The sequence below is a fragment of the Oncorhynchus gorbuscha genome, linkage group LG04 (genome assembly GCF_021184085.1).
Source record: "Oncorhynchus gorbuscha isolate QuinsamMale2020 ecotype Even-year linkage group LG04, OgorEven_v1.0, whole genome shotgun sequence".
Taxonomy (NCBI): domain Eukaryota; kingdom Metazoa; phylum Chordata; class Actinopteri; order Salmoniformes; family Salmonidae; genus Oncorhynchus; species Oncorhynchus gorbuscha.
The window spans coordinates 19,693,909-19,714,641 of NC_060176.1; the positions used below are offsets into that span (position 1 = coordinate 19,693,909).

The 20,733-nt window shown below is 48.0% G+C and overlaps 1 protein-coding gene across 4 annotated transcripts in view; it reads left to right on the forward strand.

The window, feature by feature from the left end:
- LOC124033808 (CD276 antigen-like) overlaps positions 1-20,733 on the forward strand; it is an 80,598-nt gene that overhangs the window by 18,322 nt on the left and 41,543 nt on the right. For all 4 annotated transcript variants that reach the window (XM_046346151.1, XM_046346152.1, XM_046346150.1 and 1 more), the window contains exons 2-4: positions 390-485; positions 12,059-12,409; positions 15,775-16,071. In XM_046346151.1, coding sequence (XP_046202107.1) covers positions 390-485; positions 12,059-12,409; positions 15,775-16,071 — 744 coding nt within the window. The remainder of the gene's footprint in view (positions 1-389; positions 486-12,058; positions 12,410-15,774; positions 16,072-20,733) is intronic.

Here is a 20,733-nt window from a genome sequence, read left to right on the forward strand (position 1 = left end):
TCTCTGCCTTTCTCTCTCTCCCTCACTCTCCCCTCTGTCTTTTATTTCTCTCTCTCTCTCTTTCCCTCTCTCTCTCTCTCTCTCTCTCTCTCTCTCTCTCTCTCTCTCTCTCTCTCTCTCTCTCTCTCTCTCTCTCTCTCTCTCTCTCTCTCTCTCTCTCTCTCTCTCTCTCTCTCTCTCTCTCTCTCTCTCTCTCTCTCTCTCTCTCTCTCTCTCTCTCTCTCTCTCTCTCTCTCTCGCTCTCTCTCTTTCCCTCTCTCTTGCAGGATTTCCCACAGCACAACCGCTGGTTTAATGTTGACATTAGATTTAGTTGACATGAGCGGTAGCTGTTTGCACTCCCCTGTCTTTCTTTTGATGATTTCTTGTCTCTGTGTTTGTTTCCACAGTGCTGTGTCTGACGAGGCTGACCCGTGCTGCCGAGACCCTCAGGAAGACCATGCTGTCCCTCCTGCTGCCCACTCTGCTTGCTGTGCAAGCTCTCGGTGGGTGGTATCCTCCTGTCCCCCTCCACAGCCCACCATTACCCAGAGATCAAAGCTACCACCAAGTGTAATTCCACCGCCATCTAAACAAGACGCTCAACAGGGGTTTTAGTCATTCCCTTTAAATAAATTACAAGGAAGACAAAACAACAGCTCAAATGAATATCCTTAACAGTGCAAAAAAAAGTAAAGACAATGAAAACCTTACAGAATAGGAACATTTAGAATGTTGTGACTTAACGGACAGGAAAATTGGTTGGGAGCCCTGGGGTAGTTAGTAGGGTGAGGTCCTGCCTGAGAAGAGACTTGCAAAGAGTGTAGTTTTTCTCCAGTGAGTCAGAGAGTGTGGTGGGGGAGTCAGCCTCTCATGTTCCAGTAAGAAGGGGGAGTTGTGGTTGGTGTAGCCTGGGCACTAGGCAGCAGGTTTGTTGTAGTGCTCAGGGCAGTGTGCTGGAGTCAGCAGCCAGACGGAGACTCTGAGAGTGAGAGAGCTAGGAGCAGGGCTTCATTGGGGCCTAGTACTGTTCCAGCTTAATGGGTCTCTGGCCTGCTCATTAGTGGCTGTGGCGGCTGCATCGGGCCGTCTCACTGGGAGGGAGGGAAGGAAGGAGGCGTCTCGGACTGATCTCTTTAAGTTTTAGTTCATGTTTTTGCCTCACAAACTATATGATTGTCCTTTATTTACTTACTGGAATTTACTGTTGAATTAAGGATTTACAGTATTAGGTAACACTGTACAGCATGTTTTAGTTCATACACTAAGTCATGTGCTTTGAAAGTCTGTCATGTGGAAATAGTGAGTGGGTGTGCACGTGTGGAGGTGCTGATGTGTGTGTGTCTGTATCTGTGTGTGAGACCTGTGGTCCTCTGGGCCTGTTGTCTCCAGTAGGTCTCTGATTAGGATTATAGGTCCTTGCTAATCCCACTTGTCTTCTACAGTGTCTCTCCTCTACTCCACCATTAAATAACCGTATCAGTGTCACTCTTATGCTGCACCATTAAATACCCCTATCTCCACACAGGATTACACTCTGAGGCTGCACCATTAAATACCCCTATCTCCACACAGGATTACACTCTGAGGCTGCCACATTGCCACTGCACTCTCCCAAGACAACCTCTAGTTGAGTACAGAGGTAGTCCCCATCTAAGCTGTTGGTGTGTAACATTGTCTTGGTGCGTAAAATAAGAAAATGTTGCTTAGCACAGCTGTTGTCAGTTCTTCTGCAGAGGTACGTACTCGTCCCCAGTGGAATTGTTGCTTTATGTGGCGGTGACAGGCTTCTTTGTTTCAGTATACATATACACTGGGTATACATGACATTCTGTAGCTCAGTTGGTAGAGCATGGCGCTTGTAATGCCAGGGTAGTGGGTTCGATCCCCGGGACCACCCATACGTAGAATGTATGCACACATGACTGTAAGTCGCTTTGGATAAAAGCGTCTGCTAAATGGCATATATTATTATTATTACATAAACTGACCAGGTGAAAGCTATGATCCCTTAGTGATGTCACTTGTTAAATCCACTTCAATCAGTGTAGATGAAGGGGGGAGACTGATTAAAGAAGGATTTTTAAGCCTTTAGACAGTTGAGAAATATATTGTGTATGTGTGCCATTCAGAGTGTGAATGGGAAAGACACAAAATGTAAGTGCCTTTGAACAGGATATGGTAGTAGGTGCCAGGCGCACCGGTTTGTGTCAAGAACTGCAATGCTGCTGGGTTTCCCGTGTGTATCAAGAATGGTCCACCACCCAAAGGACATCCAGCCAACTTGACACATTGGAGTCAACATGGGCCAGTATCCCTGTGGGCCGCTTTCAACACCTTGTAGAGTCAATGCCCCGACGATTTGGAAAACAAGGTGTCCCTAATGTTTGCTATACTTAGTGTACTTTTAATACAAATAAAATCAACTTTTATTGGTCACATACACATGGTTAGCAGATGTTATTGCGAGTGTAGCGGAATGCTTATGCTTCTAGATCCGACAGTGACGCAGTATCTTAACAGCTAATATCTAACAATTCCACAACAAAACCTAATATCTAACAGTGACAGAGCTGCTAAGATGCAAAAGATAGTATAGAATAGATAGTGAAGGAGGCGCTGTTGTGCCTTCTTCACTACACTGTCTGTGTGCATGTACCATTTCAGTTTGTCAGTGATATATACACCGAGGAACTTAAAACTTGGGTGCTCCCTTTGCTGTTTCCTGAAGTCCACGATCATATCTTTTGTTTTGCTGACATTGAGTGAGAGGTTCTTTTCCTGAACCACACGCCGAGGGCGTCATTGTTGGTTATCAAGCCTACCACTGTCATCTGCAAACTTGATGATTGAGTTGGAGGCCGTTAATAACCCTGAATTGCACTAGACTAGTAGTAGTACTCTCAGTGGGGTTGTTCTGAGGTAACAGGCAAGCACCAGCAGTAGCACCAGCACAGTAAGTAGGCCTAGCATCCAGGCTCCATATGCAGCATTAGCAGCTGAGAGGCAGTAGAGCCAGTAGTGTAAAGCAGAAGCATTAACAGGATGCTGTCTGGCTAATTGCTTGTTGTCATGCTCTCTGTTCTGTCAGCACTGCCACCAGCCTGCCAGGCCTCTGCCATTTGCTGCTGCTGGCGCCCACCTGCTCGCTCTTTGCATCTCCACGTTAAAAGGGAAATTGTATTCATGCAAATGCTAAAATGGCAAGCTGACCCGGATTCAGTTTTAATGATGAGAGCTGGAAGGAAATTCTAATTCATTAGCATAATTGAATAGATCACATCTAGTGTGGCAGTCAGAGAGCGGCAGACGTTATGGCAAGGCCCTGAAGCGTGTAAATAGCCTGCTCACGCCCGCATCTCTGCTGTACCCTTTGAGGTCTGCTAACTAGGAATGCCCCCTCCCTGTCCTCCTTTTCTCTTCACAGCAATTGATTCTGTAGAGAGGGGACTCTTTGGCCCGCACAGAAATTCAATTTCGGGTTATTACCCCGTATCAGTGATGTTCTTGCTAATTTGATTGTGGCCAGTGAAGTATCCTTTTAAAAACAATCGAGGACAGGCTCGACAAAGATTGCTTCCGCTGCGATGCATGCATAATGCCCAGTCAGTCTACTAGCAGGCTGGCTCCTGCACTGAGCTGCTCGCCCCTCCCTCTCTCTCCCCGCTCACTCTGCACTGTAGCCTAGCCATTTAAACAGAGTGCATTACCCATCAAGCACCTCATGATTATTTGAACAAGTCCTAAAAAAGCTATCTTGTGGGATCGCTTAAACATTGATGTGGGTAACGTGTGGAGATTGCAGTTCTGCGTAGTGAGCGCTGAGCTGGGCCTGGGGGCTGCTGGGGCCTGGAGCCAAATATCTTTGTGTTTAGTGGGCTGTGATGAACAGGATGAATGACCCACCACCACCGTTCTGATCTGTGCCTGGAAAGCAGCACCATTTCCTGGGACTGAGTAAGAAGCTTCCTTGCCTGACACACAGAGAGAGGAGACACTTACCTACAGGTTGTTACCACAGTTACCGGGTGCTTCTATGGTTACAGGGCCCTGAGTGAGGTCACTGTGTCTCAGGAGAGGTGGGGTCAGGTGTTTCCATGGTTACCGGGCCCTGAGTGAGGTCAAAGTGTCTCAGGAGAGGCGGGGTCAGGTGTTGCCATGGTTACCGGGCTCTGAGTGAGATCACTATGTCTCAGGAGGAGATGGGCTCAGGTTAACATCCAGACACACAGCCCCAGCCACTGAGCCTTTAACCTCTTAACCCCCTGCATTAATGTAGACATCCACTGCTGCCCGACCCCTTCATAAGGCAGAACAAAATTGCAGCCTGAGATTTGAGCAAGGACTCTGCCCTCCCAGACATGACTTTGGTTATTACCAGGGCCAGTAGGTGTCAAACACTTGTCTATCTGAGGGATTAGAACCCAAACCTTTGCCACCCCTACAATAATACAGTTTTGCTTTCTGATCAATTTAGCTGGGCTCGTATGCATAGCGTATAGGCTCACCTTAACCCCAGTCATTTGGATTAAGCTGCACAAACTCAAATCCACCCCACCCCCTCTCCTGCTGGGATGAATTTGCTCGCTCCTTATACTCATACTCATCCCAGGTTGTGTTCTCTCTCTTCTCTCTCAGGCAGGTGGTGGAGGAAGGTTAGGCTTGTCCTTATCTCCCAGGCAGCTCCTCTGCAACTGGCCCCCCATTATCTGCCTGTCAGAGCCCATTAACAGCTTATTGACGGGATATGAGACCAGCTCCCGCTGATAAAGCACCCGCCCGCCCTGTCTGTGGAGAGAAGAAGATGGAGAGAGCATAAACGACAAGAGAGAGAGGGAGAAAGAGAGATAGACAGACAGAGTCAGGAGAAAGGAAGTGTGGTGCATCTTGATTTATTACGTTGCTGAAAATAAGCAACCTGAGCTCCTGTCTGCTCCACTAGCTATCTGCACCTCATATATCTCTCACAGACAGAGATGGCTTTCACTCTGTGATGACTGTAGCCCAGATATGGGGAGACAGTGTTAAATTGGTAAATGTCACGAGTGACCCCATTATTCAAGGCTCAGAGACCTACATAATCCTCTCCATTTTGTGTCTCCTCTTTCAGGAGGGGAGGAAAGGCTCAGCTTTAGAATAGATTCCCTATGTGTCGTGAGGGCTAATTCCGAGCAGTGTTAAGCTTACCATGTCTAAAATACTATGACATTTCTCAAAGTATTCCAGATGTTGGTTATTATTTCTGTTCCCCTGGACGTATTTGAAAGGTTTTGGGCAGTGTGATTTAGAAACGCTTTGAAGAAAGGCTTCAGTTGGCATGTTTGAACAACAACATTTACTGAAAGAATAGCTGTTGTGAAAGGGCACTCAGCATCTGTGAACTTCCTGTTCGTTAGATATTCAGGTGGGCCATTCGTGTAAAGACCAACATGTCTGTAGCTGCAGTACTGTTTACCACCCAATGGGGGCATTATTGCCACAGCTTTTTAAGCAGCTCACTACTCAGCCAGACAGAACACTAACTACACTGCCTGTGTGTGTTTACTCAGTTAAGTCAATATTACCGCCACAATTTGCCTTCCAGTGTATGTATGTCTGTGCACCCTTATCATGGCTGTTCCTTTACGCCGTGTTCGACAAAGAGGCTTTACCATATCTCTGGACATGTGCACCTAACATCTTCTAATGAACAGTAGTACTGGCAGCTCTGCCATCTGTTATCAAGCAGGGGTCATTTAACCTCTGTGTAAGGTGCCTATTGGCCTAGTAGGTGATAACCTATGTGCTGTTCAATGTTATTAAGCACAGTTCACTTGACACTTGAGTTCTACTGTGTCTTTTTATTTTTTTACATTTAACTAGGCAAGTCAGTTAAGAACACATTTTATGACAGCCTACTAGGGAACAGTGGGTTAACTGCCTTGTTCGGGGGCAGAACAACAGATTTTTACCTTGTCAGCTCTGAGATTTGATCCAGCGTCCTTTCAGTTACTGGCCTAATGTTCCAACCACTAGGCTACCTGCCGCCCCTTTATTGGAGAAGCAGTTATGAACCAGGGTTATTAAACAGTGTGGGTTATTGTATCAGGAGCTGGAGGGAGATGGAAGCTGTGGTCTCATTGAAGCCCTTTTTGTGTTTAACAGCCCAGGTTATTAAAGGGATCCGGTTATTACAGGTTTAGGTATTTCTGTTTAGGGTCGTGTTCCATTGACCAGGGTCAGCTGAACAGGAAGGGAACATCGACACGGAATGTGTAGGCTATGTGTTGCATTCTACTAGATGTGGATACGGGGGTACATTCTATTGAACCGAGTGAATTCAACTTTAGTGATCGCAAGCAGAGTGAGATGTTAATGTGTTTGTGTGTGCCTGCGTATAGGTGTGTATGTGGGTGTCACTGAACACGCTGATTGGGACCTGTCTGTTGTGGAGCAGTACTACGACAGTGAATATTGTAGTGTCAGAATGCCCTGTGTCTAAGACTGACTCTCACAGTGCTGTGGAGCTGTCAGGAGCCAGGACTGCGCTGAATAACTATGCCCTCTGCTTGTGGATGTGTGTGTGTGTGTGTGTGTGTGTGTGTGTGTGTGTGTGTGTGTGTGTGTGTGTGTGTGTGTGTGTGTGTGTGTGTGTGTGTGTGTGTGTGTGTGTGTGTGTGTGTGTGTGTGTGTGTGTGTGTGTGTGTGTGTGTGTGTGTGTGTGTGTGTGTGTGCATGGGTGCGTGCGTATGCCTGGCTGTGTGTGTGTGTGTATTTGTGTGCACCTGCCTGCGTCTGGAGGACGGAGGTGAAATGTCACTGCCGCTGTGGCTAAGGAATTTGTTTACCAAGAGCCTTGTTGTGTCACCTTGTCAGCTGCCTATGTATGAAGCCTGTGGTTCTCCTTCCAGGCCCTGTCAGCCTGCTGCCTGCCATACTGCTTCACACTCAGCAGGCCCCTCAGCCCCTCTTCTCCACTCATCTGTATAGCTTAGTTTAGCACTAGCCGGGGCTAATCTGTACTAGCAGGGATATCCGTGCAGCGAACCATTCATCTAAGCTCACAAGTTCTGGGTGGCTCTAGAGTAGGTCTGGGAATTGCCAGGGACCTCACAATACAATATTATCTCGATTCTTAGGTGCTGATATGATATGTATTGCGATTCTCACGATTCTATATGTTTTGCGATTCAATACTGGGATTTTGTGATTCCATGGTCCAAACATATTGCTCACCACATGTCTGCTGCAGAGGGATGAGAGAGAGCCATGTGAAAAATAGTTTTGAAATAAAAGTGCTGAAAACACTACTATCCTGATATGGAACGGTGTAGATTTTTACCCCATCACTACTCTTGAGGCTGCATCTGTACTGGTGAGCTTAGCACTAGGCTAGCCAGGGCCCAGTGACAGCATCACTGTTATGTTGAGCTGAGGTAGGGGTTGAAGAGACAGCCCAGGGATTAGGGGAGCGGAGGGGATGAGGGGAGCGGAGGGGATGAGGGGAGCGGAGGGGATGAGGGGAGCGGAGGGGATTAGGGGAGCGGAGGGGATGAGGGGAGCGGAGGGGATGAGGGGAGCGGAGGGGATTAGGGGAGCGGAGGGGATGAGGGGAGCGGAGGGGATGAGGGGAGCGGAGGGGATTAGGGGAGCGGAGGGGATGAGGGGAGCGGAGGGGATGAGGGGAGCGGAGGGGATGAGGGGAGCGGAGGGGATTAGGGGAGCGGAGGGGATGAGGGGAGCGGAGGGGATGAGGGGAGCTGAGGGGTTGAGAGGAGTGAGCATCTAACAGGGCCATTGCTACAGTGGGGAGAACAAGTATTTGATACACTGCCGTTTTTGCAGGTTTTACTACTTACAAAGCATGTAGAGGTCTGTAATTTTTTATCATAGGTACACTTCAACTGTGAGAGACGGAATCTAAAACAAAAATCCAGAAAATCACATTGTATGATTTTTAAGTAATTCATTTGCATTTTATTGCATGACATAAGTATTTGATACATCAGAAAAGCAGAACTTAATATTTGGTACAGAAACCTTTGTTTGCAATTACAGAGATCATACGTTTGATATGATCCGTACAGACCTTCTCCAGATCCTTCAGGTTTCGGGGCAGTCGCTGGGCAATACGGTCTTTCAGCTCCCTCCAAAGATTTTCTATTGGATTCAGGTCTGGAGACCTTGAGATGCTTCTTACAGAGCCACTCCTTAGTTGCCCTGGCTGTGTGTTTCGGGTCGTTGTCATGCTGGAAGACCCAGCCACGACCCATCTTCAATGCTCTTACTGAGTGAAGGAGGTTGTTGGCCAAGATCTCGCGTTACAAGGCCCCATCCATCCTCCCCTCAATACAGTGCAGTCATCCTGTCCCCTTTGCAGAAAAGCATCCCCAAAGAATGATGTTTCCACCTCTATGCTTCACGGTTGGGATGGTGTTCTTGGGGTTGTACTCATCCTTCTTCCTCTAAACACGGCGAGTGGAGTTTAGACCAAAAAGCTCTATTTTTGTCTCATCAGACCACATGACCTTCTCCCATTCCTCTGCGGGATCATCCAGATGGTCATCGGCAAACTTCAGACGGACCTGGACATGCGCTGGCTTGAGCAGGGGGACCTTGCGTGCGCTGCATGATTTTAATCCATGACGGCGTAGTGTGTTACTAATTATTTTCTTTGACACTGTGGTCCCAGCTCTCTTCAGGTCATTGACCAGGTCCTGCCATTTAGTTCTGCCCCACGAGGTGCCCCAGGTCATTGACCAGGTCCTGCCATTTAGTCCTGCCCCACGAGGTGAGATCTTGCATGGAGCCCCGGCCCGAGGGTGATTGACCGTCATCTTGAACTTCTTCCATTTTCTAATAATTGCGCCAACAGTTGTTGCCTTCTCACCAAGCTGCTTGCCTATTGTCCTGTAGCCCATCCCAGCCTTGTGCAGGTCTACAATTTTATCCCTGATGTCCTTATACAGCTCTCTGGTCTTGGCCATTATGGAAAGGTTGGAGTCTGTTTGATTGAGTGTATGGACAGGTGTCTTTTATACAGGTAATGAGTTCAAACAGGTGCAGTTAATACAGGTAATGAGTGGAGAACAGGAGGGCTTCTTAAAGAAAAACGAATTCTTACTGGTTGGTAGGTGATCAAATACTTATGTCATGCAATAAAATGCTAATTAATTACTTAAATATCATACAATGTGATTTTCTGGATTTTTGTTTTAGATTCTGTCTCTCACAGTTGAAGTGTCCCTATGATAAAAATTACAGACCTCTACATGCTTTGTCAGTAGGAAATTCTGCAAAATCGGCAGTGTATCAAATACTTGTTCCCCCACTGTAGCTTGCCTGCCTACCTGCCTCTTCCTCCCTGCCTGTATGTCTGCCCTCCTTTCTCCCTGCCTGCATGTCTGACACTCCGCTCTGAGGGAAGAGTGCCAGCCAGCGCTCACGGGGCTTTAATGAGTTTATTTCATGTCGGCTGTGAAAGTGCACGGCTCTGTCTCTCTCACAGGCACTCAAACAGAGCCGGGCCCATAAACACAAAGAGCAGGGTGTAAATCTGCCCTGCCGTCCCCTCCCTCCACCACTCTCTGCTCTGAGCATCTCTTTATCACCTCTCAGGGGGCCGGGGAGAGCCCTTAACCCTCCTCCCTCAAATAGGGAGACACCACCTCTCACAATACACTTTTTCAACCACAACCTCCTAGACCAAATGTTTTATTTAACTAGGCAAGTTAGTTAAGAACAAATTCTTATTTACAATGACGGCCTAACCGGGGAACAGTGGGTTAACTGCCTTGCTCAGGGGCAGAACGACAGATTGTCAGCTCGGGGATTCGATCCAACTACCTTTCGGTTACTGGCCTAACACTCTATAACCACTAGGCTGCCTGCTGCCCCAAAGCAGTTATCACAAATACTACAGTATTTGTGCTAACTGTTTTGTGTTTGTTGGAGATTTCTAGAAGTTAAAAGCAGAAACAATACCAGTTTGCCCAACCCGTGTTTCACATCTGAAGGAATAGGACATCAGATGCTTACTCACAGTTTCCATGATGTCAGAGCTAAAAGCCCCTCCCCCCTGGGTGCAGTGAAGTGGGTGTGAAACGCTGTGCTCTCCTGCTGCTCTCAGTCTGTGTGAATGTCTGTCAGTGTGTTAATATGCTGCCCCAGTGTCCTGCTGCACCCTTACCAGACCGGCACCAGGAAAAGGGTCACTGGTTAGAGGGAGAAAGAGATTGAAGGAGAGAGGGATGAGTACCTATCTCTTCCCTGACTTGGGCCCTGTCCTGAGTTAGGGGATTAGCGATGGGCTGCAGTGCTCTCCCCTCCTGGCTTGTTTCCTGATATTATCTTTAAGTGCACGCTCAAAGCTGCCCTCTCATTTTCCTTCCTATCCCCTCTCTTCCATCATTTCCCACCTCTCTTCCCTCTCTCCCCCTCTCCAATTCTCTTCCCCTACCTCCCTCTCACCTCTCTCTCCTCCTCTGTGAACCCATTAGAGTGAGTCATTCCAGTCTGCTCTGGGAGTGATCTAATTGCTGTGTCTCCTCCCTCCTCTGTGTGCATGCCTCTATGGGGACCGTCACTTCCACTACAGTCCTACCAAAGTGCCTGTTGCCTATTCATTACCCAGAAAGCACTACAAACACACACACACACACACACACACACACACACACACACACACACACACACACACACACACACACACACACACACACACACACACACACACACACACACACACACACACACACACACACACACACACACACACACACAAACTACTAGAACATTAGTCTGGTAGACAGCCATACCGCTCTACAATAAACCCTGCTACTGTAATGGTATGCTGTGATTACTGCTTTGGATTGTCGACTGTGCTGTGGCACGGCAGAGGAAGTGTAGCCACATTATGGGCCTATAGAAAAACACCACTGTATTAATGTCAGTAAATTAAAAGCTGCTTTGTGATTTTCACAGGGGTTGGGAGGAGCTGTAGTGCATCACCTAGAATGACATTCTCGTATTAGTTAGTTACTGAGGATTGTTGTTCTTCTGTATCCATGGTTTTCTGGATGTGGTGGATGGTTTGCCAAGTTTTCCTTTGGCCTGTAGTTACATGAGGATCCAGCAGGTGGCAGTGTGCCTATAGATGTGCAGGGGGATATTGGTGAATGCGGGGTCTCCTGTGAGGTTTGGTGTCTACCAAAATATCTTTGCCTTGACTGAGCATCCTCATCCATGGATTGCACTCGGAGGAAAGTGTTGTTTGTTGATAATGGGGAAATCAATTGTTACACCTCAATCACAACTATTTCATGCAAAAGCGTGTGATTGTTATTAAATCTGAAAGATATGAGTACAGAAGCGATTCTCATAAAGAATAGCAGCAGTCAAGTATAGGATGCATCACACTAGATTCAGGGGGATTTCAGGGGTTGGAATGGCTTTTTCTGTCCTCATGTTCATCACACAACCAGACCTGTAGAAGTGGAGACAGGAATACATTGTGAATGGTTTAGTAGTATCCTCCTCTCTCTGTGGTGTCTGAGATGGCTACTAAGCCAGAATGATTATGCAGAGCCTGCTCTTGGCTGCAGAGAGGACAGGGGAGGGGAGGGGAGGGAAGGAGAGGAGAGGAGAGGAGAGGAGAGGAGAGGAGAGGAGAGGAGAGGAGAGGAGAGGAGAGGAGAGGAGAGGAGAGGAGAGGAGAGGAGAGGAGAGGAGAGGAGAGAAGAGAACAGATCAGAAGTGTCCAGTCTAGACAGTCTGGAGATCAGATGCCTTAAGGAGGGTTTCCACTTTAAAACAAAACAAATCACACTCAACATTGAGCAACTTAGCCCAGTGTTCTGTTGAGGGAAACACAACACTCTGGAGAGAGATGGAGAGTGTTCTTTCTCACCAGACAGACCACTGTCTAGATTATTAACTCACCACTGTCTCCAAGTGGATATTTAGGAGCAACATCTTTATTGCAGTTCATTCATCCCCCTAAAGCTTATTTAGACATCTCTCTCCAGTACATGGCTAAACACACAGGTCTATGTTTGCTGTTGTTGACATACTCGCTCTCTCTCCTCTCTCTCCTATCTAGCTGTCCTGGAAGTGTATGTCCCAGAGCTGCCAGTGGTGGCGCTGTATGGCATGGACAGCACCCTCAACTGTTCCTTCAGCCACGCCTCTCCCTTCAACCTGTCTGACCTCAGTGTCTTCTGGCAGCTGACGGACACCAAGCGCAGTGTGCACAGCTACTGGGCTAGCCAGGACCAGCTGGTAGACCAGGGAGAGCGCTACGCCAACCGCACCAGCCTGTACCCCTCTCAGCTGGGCGCGGGCAACGCTTCGCTCCTCTTGAGAGGGGTCCGGGTGGCCGATGAGGGTAGCTACACCTGCTTCGTCAGGGTGAAGGACTACGGCAGTGCAGCCCTACTGCTCCAGGTAGCAGGTGAGTCTGTTCATTTATTACCTTTATTTAACAAGGTAAGTCATTGAGAACACATTCTCTTTTAAGTTTTACAATATCGACCTCAGACTGGTAAAGCCGGACCAATGCTTGGCCTCTAGCTACCACATCTTTCTCGATACATCTTTCCTCGAATCCTGTCTCAAAACACATTGGAGAAGAAGGTGGTCTCCTCCAATACGTTTGAAAAGGAGGTGAGGAGAAGGAGACACCTCAAGGGCTTCACATACAGGAAGTAGAGTCCCCTCTTTAACCTTTTACTGCAGTGGGATAAATCAGGGTCACACAGAGTGTTTCTTGGTAAGTCTTAAACAAATCTACTTTGAAACAAAAGTATACACCTCTCACACATGGTTATCGGCAGGAACATAAAAAAAGGAGACACTTGTACCATGTCAGATATAGAGTTGAAATGTATTCCATTTTTAGTTTGCATCCCAATATTACACTTTATTTAAACTCAGCAAAAAAGAAACGTTCTCTCACTGTCAACTGCGTTTATTTTCAGCAAACTTAACATGTGTAAATATTTGTATGAACATAACAAGACTCAACAACTGAGACATAAACTGAACAAGTTCCGCAGACTAGTGACAAACAGAAATTGAATAATGTGTCCCTGAACAAAGGGGGGGGGGGGGTATCTGGTGAGTATCTGGTGTGGCCACCAGCTGCATTAAGTACTGCAGTGCATCTCCTCCTCACGGACTGGACCAGATTTGCCAGTTCTTGCTGTGAGATGTCACCTCACTCTTCCACCAAGGCACCTGCAAGTTCCCGAACATTTCTGGGGGGGGGAATGGCTCTAGCCCTCACCCTCCGATCCAACATGTCCCAGACGTGCTCAATGGAATTGGCCATGGCCATGGCAGAACACTGACATTCCTGTCTTGCAGGAAATCACACACAGAATGTGCAGTATGGCTGGTGGCATTGTCATGCTGGAGGGTCATGTCAGGATGAGCCTGCAGGAGGGTACCACATGAGGGAGGAGGATGTCTTCCCTGAAACGCACAGCGTTGAAATTGCCTGCAATGACAACAAGCTCAGTCTGTTGATGCTGTGACACACCGCCCCAGACCATGACAGACCCTCCACCTCCAAATCAATCCCGCTCCAGAGTACAGGCCTCGTTGTAACGCTCATTCCTTTGAAGATAAACGCAAATCCGACCATCACTCATGGTGAGACAAAACCGTGACTCATCAGTGAAGAGCACTTTTTGCCGGTCCTGTCTGGTCCAGCGACGGTAGTTTTGTGCCCATAGGTGACGTTGTTGCCGTTGATGTCTGGTGAGAACCTGCCTTACAACAGGCCTACAAGCCCTCAGTCTAGCCTCTCTCAGCCTATTGTGGACAGTCTGGGCACTGATGGAGGGATTATGTGTTCCTGGTGTAACTCAGGCAGTTGTTGTTGCCATTCTGTGCCTGTCCCACAGATGTGATGTTCGGAAGTACCTATCCTATGCAGGTGTTGTTACACATGGTTTGCCACTGCGAGGACGACCAGCTGTCCGTCCTGTCTCCCAGTAGCACTGTTTTAGGCGTCTTACAGTACGGACATTGCAATTTCCTGCCCTGGCCACATCTGTAATCCTCATGCCTCCTTGCAGCATGCCTAAGGCATGTTCACGCAGATGAGCAAGGACCCTGGGCATCTTTCTTTTGGTGTTTGTCACAGTCAGTAGAAAGTCCTCTTTAGTGTCCTAAGATTTCATAACTGTGACCTTAATTGTCTACCGTCTGTAAGCTGTTAGTGTCTTAACGACTGTTCCACCGGTGCATGTCCATTCATTGTTTATGGTTCATTGACCAAGCATGGGAAACAGTGTCTAAACCCTTTACAATGAACATCTGTGAAGTTAGGGGATGAAAAAGGGACTTTTGTTTTTTTGCTGAGTTTACGTCACAGAAGACTGAATTATAACAAAACCGTTTGACATAGAAACACCGGATTTTCGTTTTCATTTTTAAATTTTTTATTCATGTTTATCAATTATTAAATGATTAAATAATTCCATCCATCCACATCACAGGCCCTTCTTTGGTAATCATGCGAGACCTTTAGGATCGATGCCTAACACAACACAGAAATTGGTCCTGAAACACTTAGTTCTGTCAGGGATGCACGATAACATGATTGGTCGATACCTCCCGATTGTGGTCCTCTGGTTGTGGTCAATCACTGGCTTTGATGATTAGTTCCTGCCAAGATTGATTGTTACTAACAGCTCGGTGATGAAGGTGGTTGTTTCATCAGAGGACCATCATCACAACTGATTGCACTTTTATTTAGAATTATTCTTCATGGCTTCACACACAGTGTTGGTGAACTCCTCCCTCCCTCGCCACTAATTTCCAAGGTGTATTGTTAAATTGTTCCTTTCCTCTAAGGATGTATGTGCATTAAGCAGTGTTAACCTTCAACAGGTTTCCTCTTGGCTGGCTAGTCTGGGTAGAGAAAAGATAAACAATGACACAGTAGCTCAAACAGTGACAAATTGTCCCCTTTTCCTGCATTCGATTCGTAGATGTATTATTTTTAGCTGGCATTTACAGTCAACATCATAGAGCTCCCTTCCCACAGTGCTCTGAGAAAATGATGGGTCTCCGTGGAAATCTGCCTGTCAGTCAAATGGATAGCCAGGGAGGTTAGTGGCAGGCTGACATTCCGTCTTAGTGCTGAGAGAGAGAGCGAGAGAGTCCACTTTTCAAAAGGCAACTCGCATGAAGTTATTTAATCTCCTTCTTCACCCTCCCTGTCCTCCCCATTGTTTGCTGTGTTATGATTGGCTCAGGGAATACAGCCTCCTCTCTCTGCCCGCCACCTCTCTGGTTGTGTTTTAGCTCAGGGGATTGGAGAGCCGTGAATTCATTCCAGGCTGAGGATTCACCCCCCTCACCTCCTCACCGCACGCCCCCTCCTGCCAAACCCCTGAACAGAGCACAGCAGTCCCAGATTCTCGGAGCCGTGCCTATTTCCCCCAGGCCCGCCATCCGGGCCGGGCCAGGCTGTAGTGGTTGCGTTGTATTGTGAGGCGGCTTGGCTCAGAGCCGTGGCTCTCTTCAGGGAGGAGATGAAGGAGGACAGAAGGGAGCACCAGGATATGCTGCAAATGATGTCTCTGGGATCTTAAGCTCGATGTTATGCTAAGCTCCCTAAATGTAATTAACAATTTAATGGGAATCATGTCAAACAGTTCCCTGGGTGTCCCTCACTGGTGATAATCTGGCTAAAACTCTGTATGTCTCTGCTCCCCCCCCCCAGCCCCCTACACCAAGCTTCTGGCGACTTGGCTTAAAACTCTGTGTGTGTCTGTTCTTGTCCCCTCTTCTATCCCCCCTCAGCCCCCTACTCCAAGCCTCTGGTGACCCTGGAGCCGGACTCCAACCTGCGGCCGGGTGACGAGGTGGCGCTGACCTGCGTGGCGTACGGTGGCTACCCTGAGGCTGACGTACTGTGGCAGGACGGGGGCGGGCACAACCTGACAGACAACGTCACCACCTCCCTGGTGGCCAATGAGGAGGGGCTGTTCAGCATGCTCAGTGTCCTGACTGTCACCCTGGAGCCCAATAGCACTTACAGCTGCAGACTGACCAACCCATTATTGGGCGAGGACGGCCACGCCTCCGTCACCATCACAGGTGTGTGTGTGTGTGTGTGTGTGTGTGTGTGTGTGTGTGTGTGTGTGTGTGTGTGTGTGTGTGTGTGTGTGTGTGTGTGTGTGTGTGTGTGTGTGTGTGTGTGTGTGTGTGTGTGTGTGTGTGTGTGTGTGTGTGTGTGTGTGTGTGTGCGTGTACGTGCGTGCGCGTGTGTGTGTGTGCGTGTGTGTGTGTGTGTCTATGTGTGTGTGTGTCTATGTGTATCTGTGTGTCTGTGTGTCCCATTGCTGTCTGTCTTCCTAACAAAGGCCCTAGCCTACTTTCTGGAAAGTTAACAAGCTAACATTCAGAGACTTCCCACAGTGTTTTAATGTTGCCAGTTCAGGATAATCTTGTTTTCAGTCACACAGGAGCACAGCTGCCTATTAAAGTCTTGTATGCATTTGTAAATCAATCCGTCAGTCAAATGTTATGCCTTGAATTTTCAGCTAGCTGTTCAGAGCTCTACAGAACTGAATGTTATGCCTTGAATATTCAGCTAGCTGTTCAGAGCTCCACAGAACTGAATGTTATGCCTTGAATATTCAGCTAGCTGTTCAGAGCTCCACAGAACTGAATGTTATGCCTTGAATATTCAGCTAGCTGTTCAGAGCTCCACAGAACTGAATGTTATGCCTTGAATATTCAGCTAGCTGTTCAGAGCTCCACAGAACTGAATGCTATGCCTTGAATATTCAGCTAGCTGTTCAGAGCTCCACAGAACTGAATGTTATGCCTTGAATATTCAGCTAGCTGTTCAGAGCTCCACAGAACTGAATGTTATGCCTTGAATTTTCAGCTAGCTGTTCAGAGCTCCACAGAACTGAATGTTATGCCTTGAATATTCAGCTAGCTGTTCAGAGCTCCACAGAACTGAAGGGAAAATAATGAAATGTTCAATTATGCTCCAATAAGCCTAACCATCAGTTTCTGCACATCGTTAAATCACATCAGTGGGTAATTATTTCCCAGATGATTCCTATGAAACAAAAATAACTACTCATCTGACATTTGGTAATGCTAGAAGGTGATAAAGGATATACAATAATATTAGTGCTAAATGGAAGTAATGGTGGTGCAGCAGCTGTACAGCCTCCAGAGCAGACTCCCAGCTCTAGCCTGTCTCTCAGCTGAAGCTACAGACAATGTCTGCCAACCAGGAAGTGGGTCAATATGTTTACATTGCTCTTTTGGGGTGAGTGGTGTATTCTCTTCCTGGACTGTGTGAGTGGTGGCTTTGTGTGGTGGCCCTGGGATCTTCTCTGTCCCATCCCCAGTCCCTGTCCCCCTGTCCCCAGGCTGCCTTACTGGTGTACGTAATGTTTAGTGTTTGGAGTGTTTAGTGTGTGTCTGACCAGCCAAGGCTGGCTCTCTAATGGGAGCAGTGCTGTGTGAAATGGCTCATAAATAAGAAGAGGTGGCCGGGACCTGCTCTCTGGGCTGGAGCAGAGCTGGGGAGGGGGAGGTCACCCTACGCCCAGGTCAGGGAGCGTGTGTGTCGTGTGTGTTTGTCTGTGTGCTGTGTGTGTCAGGTCAGTAAGCGCCGCTCCGCTGGGCTGGGAAATGGCTGCTGGGGCCGGCAGGGCCCTGAGCCTGATGGCCTATTCCACAGCTCCACACTCTACAGTCATGACAAGGCCTCCGGGGTATTACAATGCTGCTAAATCCACAGTAGGAAGAGACATGACATGAAGAAGTCAACAAGTCAACAACAAACAAGTCAACAACTATGGCCGTTAAGACCATAGTATGACTACTGTTTACATGTTGCAGTAGACTTTCGAAAAATGGAACTACTGGAGACTATTGCATCTTGTAGTTTTAGTAAAGGACATAGATATGCATAGATATGCTCTCTCTGTTGAGAGAGAACGTAAGGCTGATTAGGTGCCTGTCTAAGGCATTCTAGACGTTGCCTCAGGCGGTGAACTGTTTCAGATCATGGAGTTATTTCAGTGGTCCAGATCTATAGAGGTGATGGGGAAGATAGAGGTGAATCCTAACAGAGGAGAGGAGGAAATGGACATAGGAGCGATGATCTGAAGCAGTATGAAAGGACTGAGAACTAGGCATGGTTGTGATCTTCGTCAGTCGGTGTGTCAAGGAAGAGTTCCTCTCAGACTGAGCAGTTGTTCCTCATCCGACCCGAAACCCAGCAGAGCACCTGTTCTGTTAGACTAGTGGAAAGCCTTTGTTCTCCACAGAGAGGCAGTTTGTGTCGAGCGCAGAAACCTGCTGATAATGAAAAGTGATCTGTTCAGCTCAGTGGAAAGGAAGGAATTACCCACGCTCTGAAGCTGTCCTAGAGAAAAACCAGGCAAGGCTACGGAGAATAACACAGACAACCTATGAAAGGGAATAGACCAGCCAAGAAGAAAGAGAGACTGAGGGATGAGAGAGAGAGAGAATGAGAGATCGAAAGAGAGAAAGGATGGAACAAACCCAGAGACAAAGCTGCAAAGCTTTTGATGAAAGCCATGGAGTGGCCAGGATCTGAGCGCTCTGGGGCTAGTTGGAGAATATCCATTTATCTCACTCAGCTTGATGATGGCCTAACTTGTTAGTAAACAAGTGGCAGATGTATTTTTGGTGTGCCGGGATACAAGGGGCTTGTTTGATATGAAAATGTATTTGCATTTGTTTACAACAGCTGCTGTATGCTTAACAACTTCTGTAATTAATTTGGACCTAGCAGAACTCTTCCATAGTGTGTGCTGAGCAGAGTTTATATAGTAAATATACTGGATAATCACAGCACTGCACCCACCGCACACCAGACTGAGGCAGGCTGAGAATCCTATTATAGGGAGGGGTGAAATCTCCTTAAGATTCCAAATGGACTATTCCCTACCCAATAGGAGAGAGAGAGAGGGAGGGAGGGAGGGAGGGAGGGAGGGAGGGAGGGAGGGAGGGAGGGAGGGGGAGGGAGGGAGGGAGGGAGGGAGGGAGGGAGGGAGGGAGGGAGAACAAGCACATGAAAATGTCACACTTTCCTCAATCTCTGATTCTGATTGAAGTATTACAATAGTAATACAACTCTCCCCTGGGAAAAGAAATAGTTTGACAAGGTTAATTTGGAGACAATGAACCTCTAACTGTACTGAACAGTGTGTGGGGTGCGTGTGAAGCCATGTGTTGAGACTGTATGGGTTAAGAAGTTATGCTTGTGAACCACGCCATCATCATTAGCACCACTGTCAATAGTAGTACCTCCCCCATGACACAACACCTGCCTGGCTAAATACTGCATACACAATACTGCCATTTACTGAACTATCTCGGTGCAGGTTAGAAGAGGTCATGTCCTGCTTGAGCCCTGACTGACCGTATCATGTGTTGGTTCAACAGCTGTTGGGAGAGAGACCACAATGTGTGTTGGTAGTAGGATATTGATGGATGTAGCAGCAGGATACAGTAGGATCCAACTTGGAACAGACACAAAGAGATGCCTGGCATCCTGCGTCCCATGGACGAGACAAGAGGCAGCAGCTGCAGCAGTCCTTGTATGAACCCAGGCAGGCTGGCAGGCTGCCTCCCTCCTCAACCTCCTCTCTACCTCCTCAGCCTCCTCTCCCTCATCTCCCTCCTCAGCCTCCTCACTCCCTCCTCAGCCTCCTCTCCCTCCTCTGCCTCCCCAGCCTGCTCGGCTATACTACCATCCTCCTGGCTGAAAGCAGCAGAGGCAGTTTGAGCAGCTCAGTCTAAGACAGACTAAATCCCACCTCTGCTCCCCCTCCCTGCCCACCCTCTCTGCCACTTTGCTATCCTCAAAAAAGAATAATGCCCTTTGAGCTTTATGGACATGCTGTCTGACTAATATCATTTTTAGCGGCGCTGGCAGAACGCAGAGCTTTAGATATGTATCCCTACTGTGGGAGCTGAGAGATGGCAGTATGGCTGTGGTGGCGGTGGGGGGTTTAGGCCTGTCACTGCCCAAGCCCTCTGTTTCTGCTCAGCGGATGAGAGCACCATTGTCTCTCCGCAGCTCCCAGCAGCAGGATAAGATCGAGATAGAGAGGGGAGGAGAGAGGGGGAGTGAGGTTTGGGCTGATGACAGAGAGGGAGATGGAGACGAGAGCAGAGAGTGTTTGCTAAGCTCTGAGCCATGGCACCAGGGCCTGACAGGCAGGCAGGGAGATGGAGTCACTGACAGGGAGGGAGGGAGGGACAAACACTCTCACTTGACTTTTTCCCCCTACTAGCTCTGACTTTGCTGATAGCTACTTTATTGAGAAGAAACTGACTTACTATGACTGAGATATGTGGTTATCCCACCTAGCTATCTTAAGATGAATGCACTTACTCCAAGTTGCTCTGCATAGGAATGTCTGCTAAATGACTAAAATGTAAATGTAATGTAAATGGGTGAAGGGAGGGAGACCGAGGGAGACAGGGAGATCGCCCAAGCTGTGTTGCTGAGCTCGTCCAATCTGCTTTGCTCTGCTCTCCAGAGGATTGGCCAGCTCCATCAACTCCATGGGAGGCCTCATCCCCTGCTCCGAAAGAACCAACTCTCCACCAGAATTACAGTACAATACTCTCTCTCTCTCTCTCCATGTTTCTCTCTCTCACAGCCCCTCCCTCTCTCTCAGCTCTCTCTCTCTCTCTCTCACGGTTTCTCTCTCCCTGTTTCTCCCTCACGTTTTCTCTCTCCCCCTGTTTCTC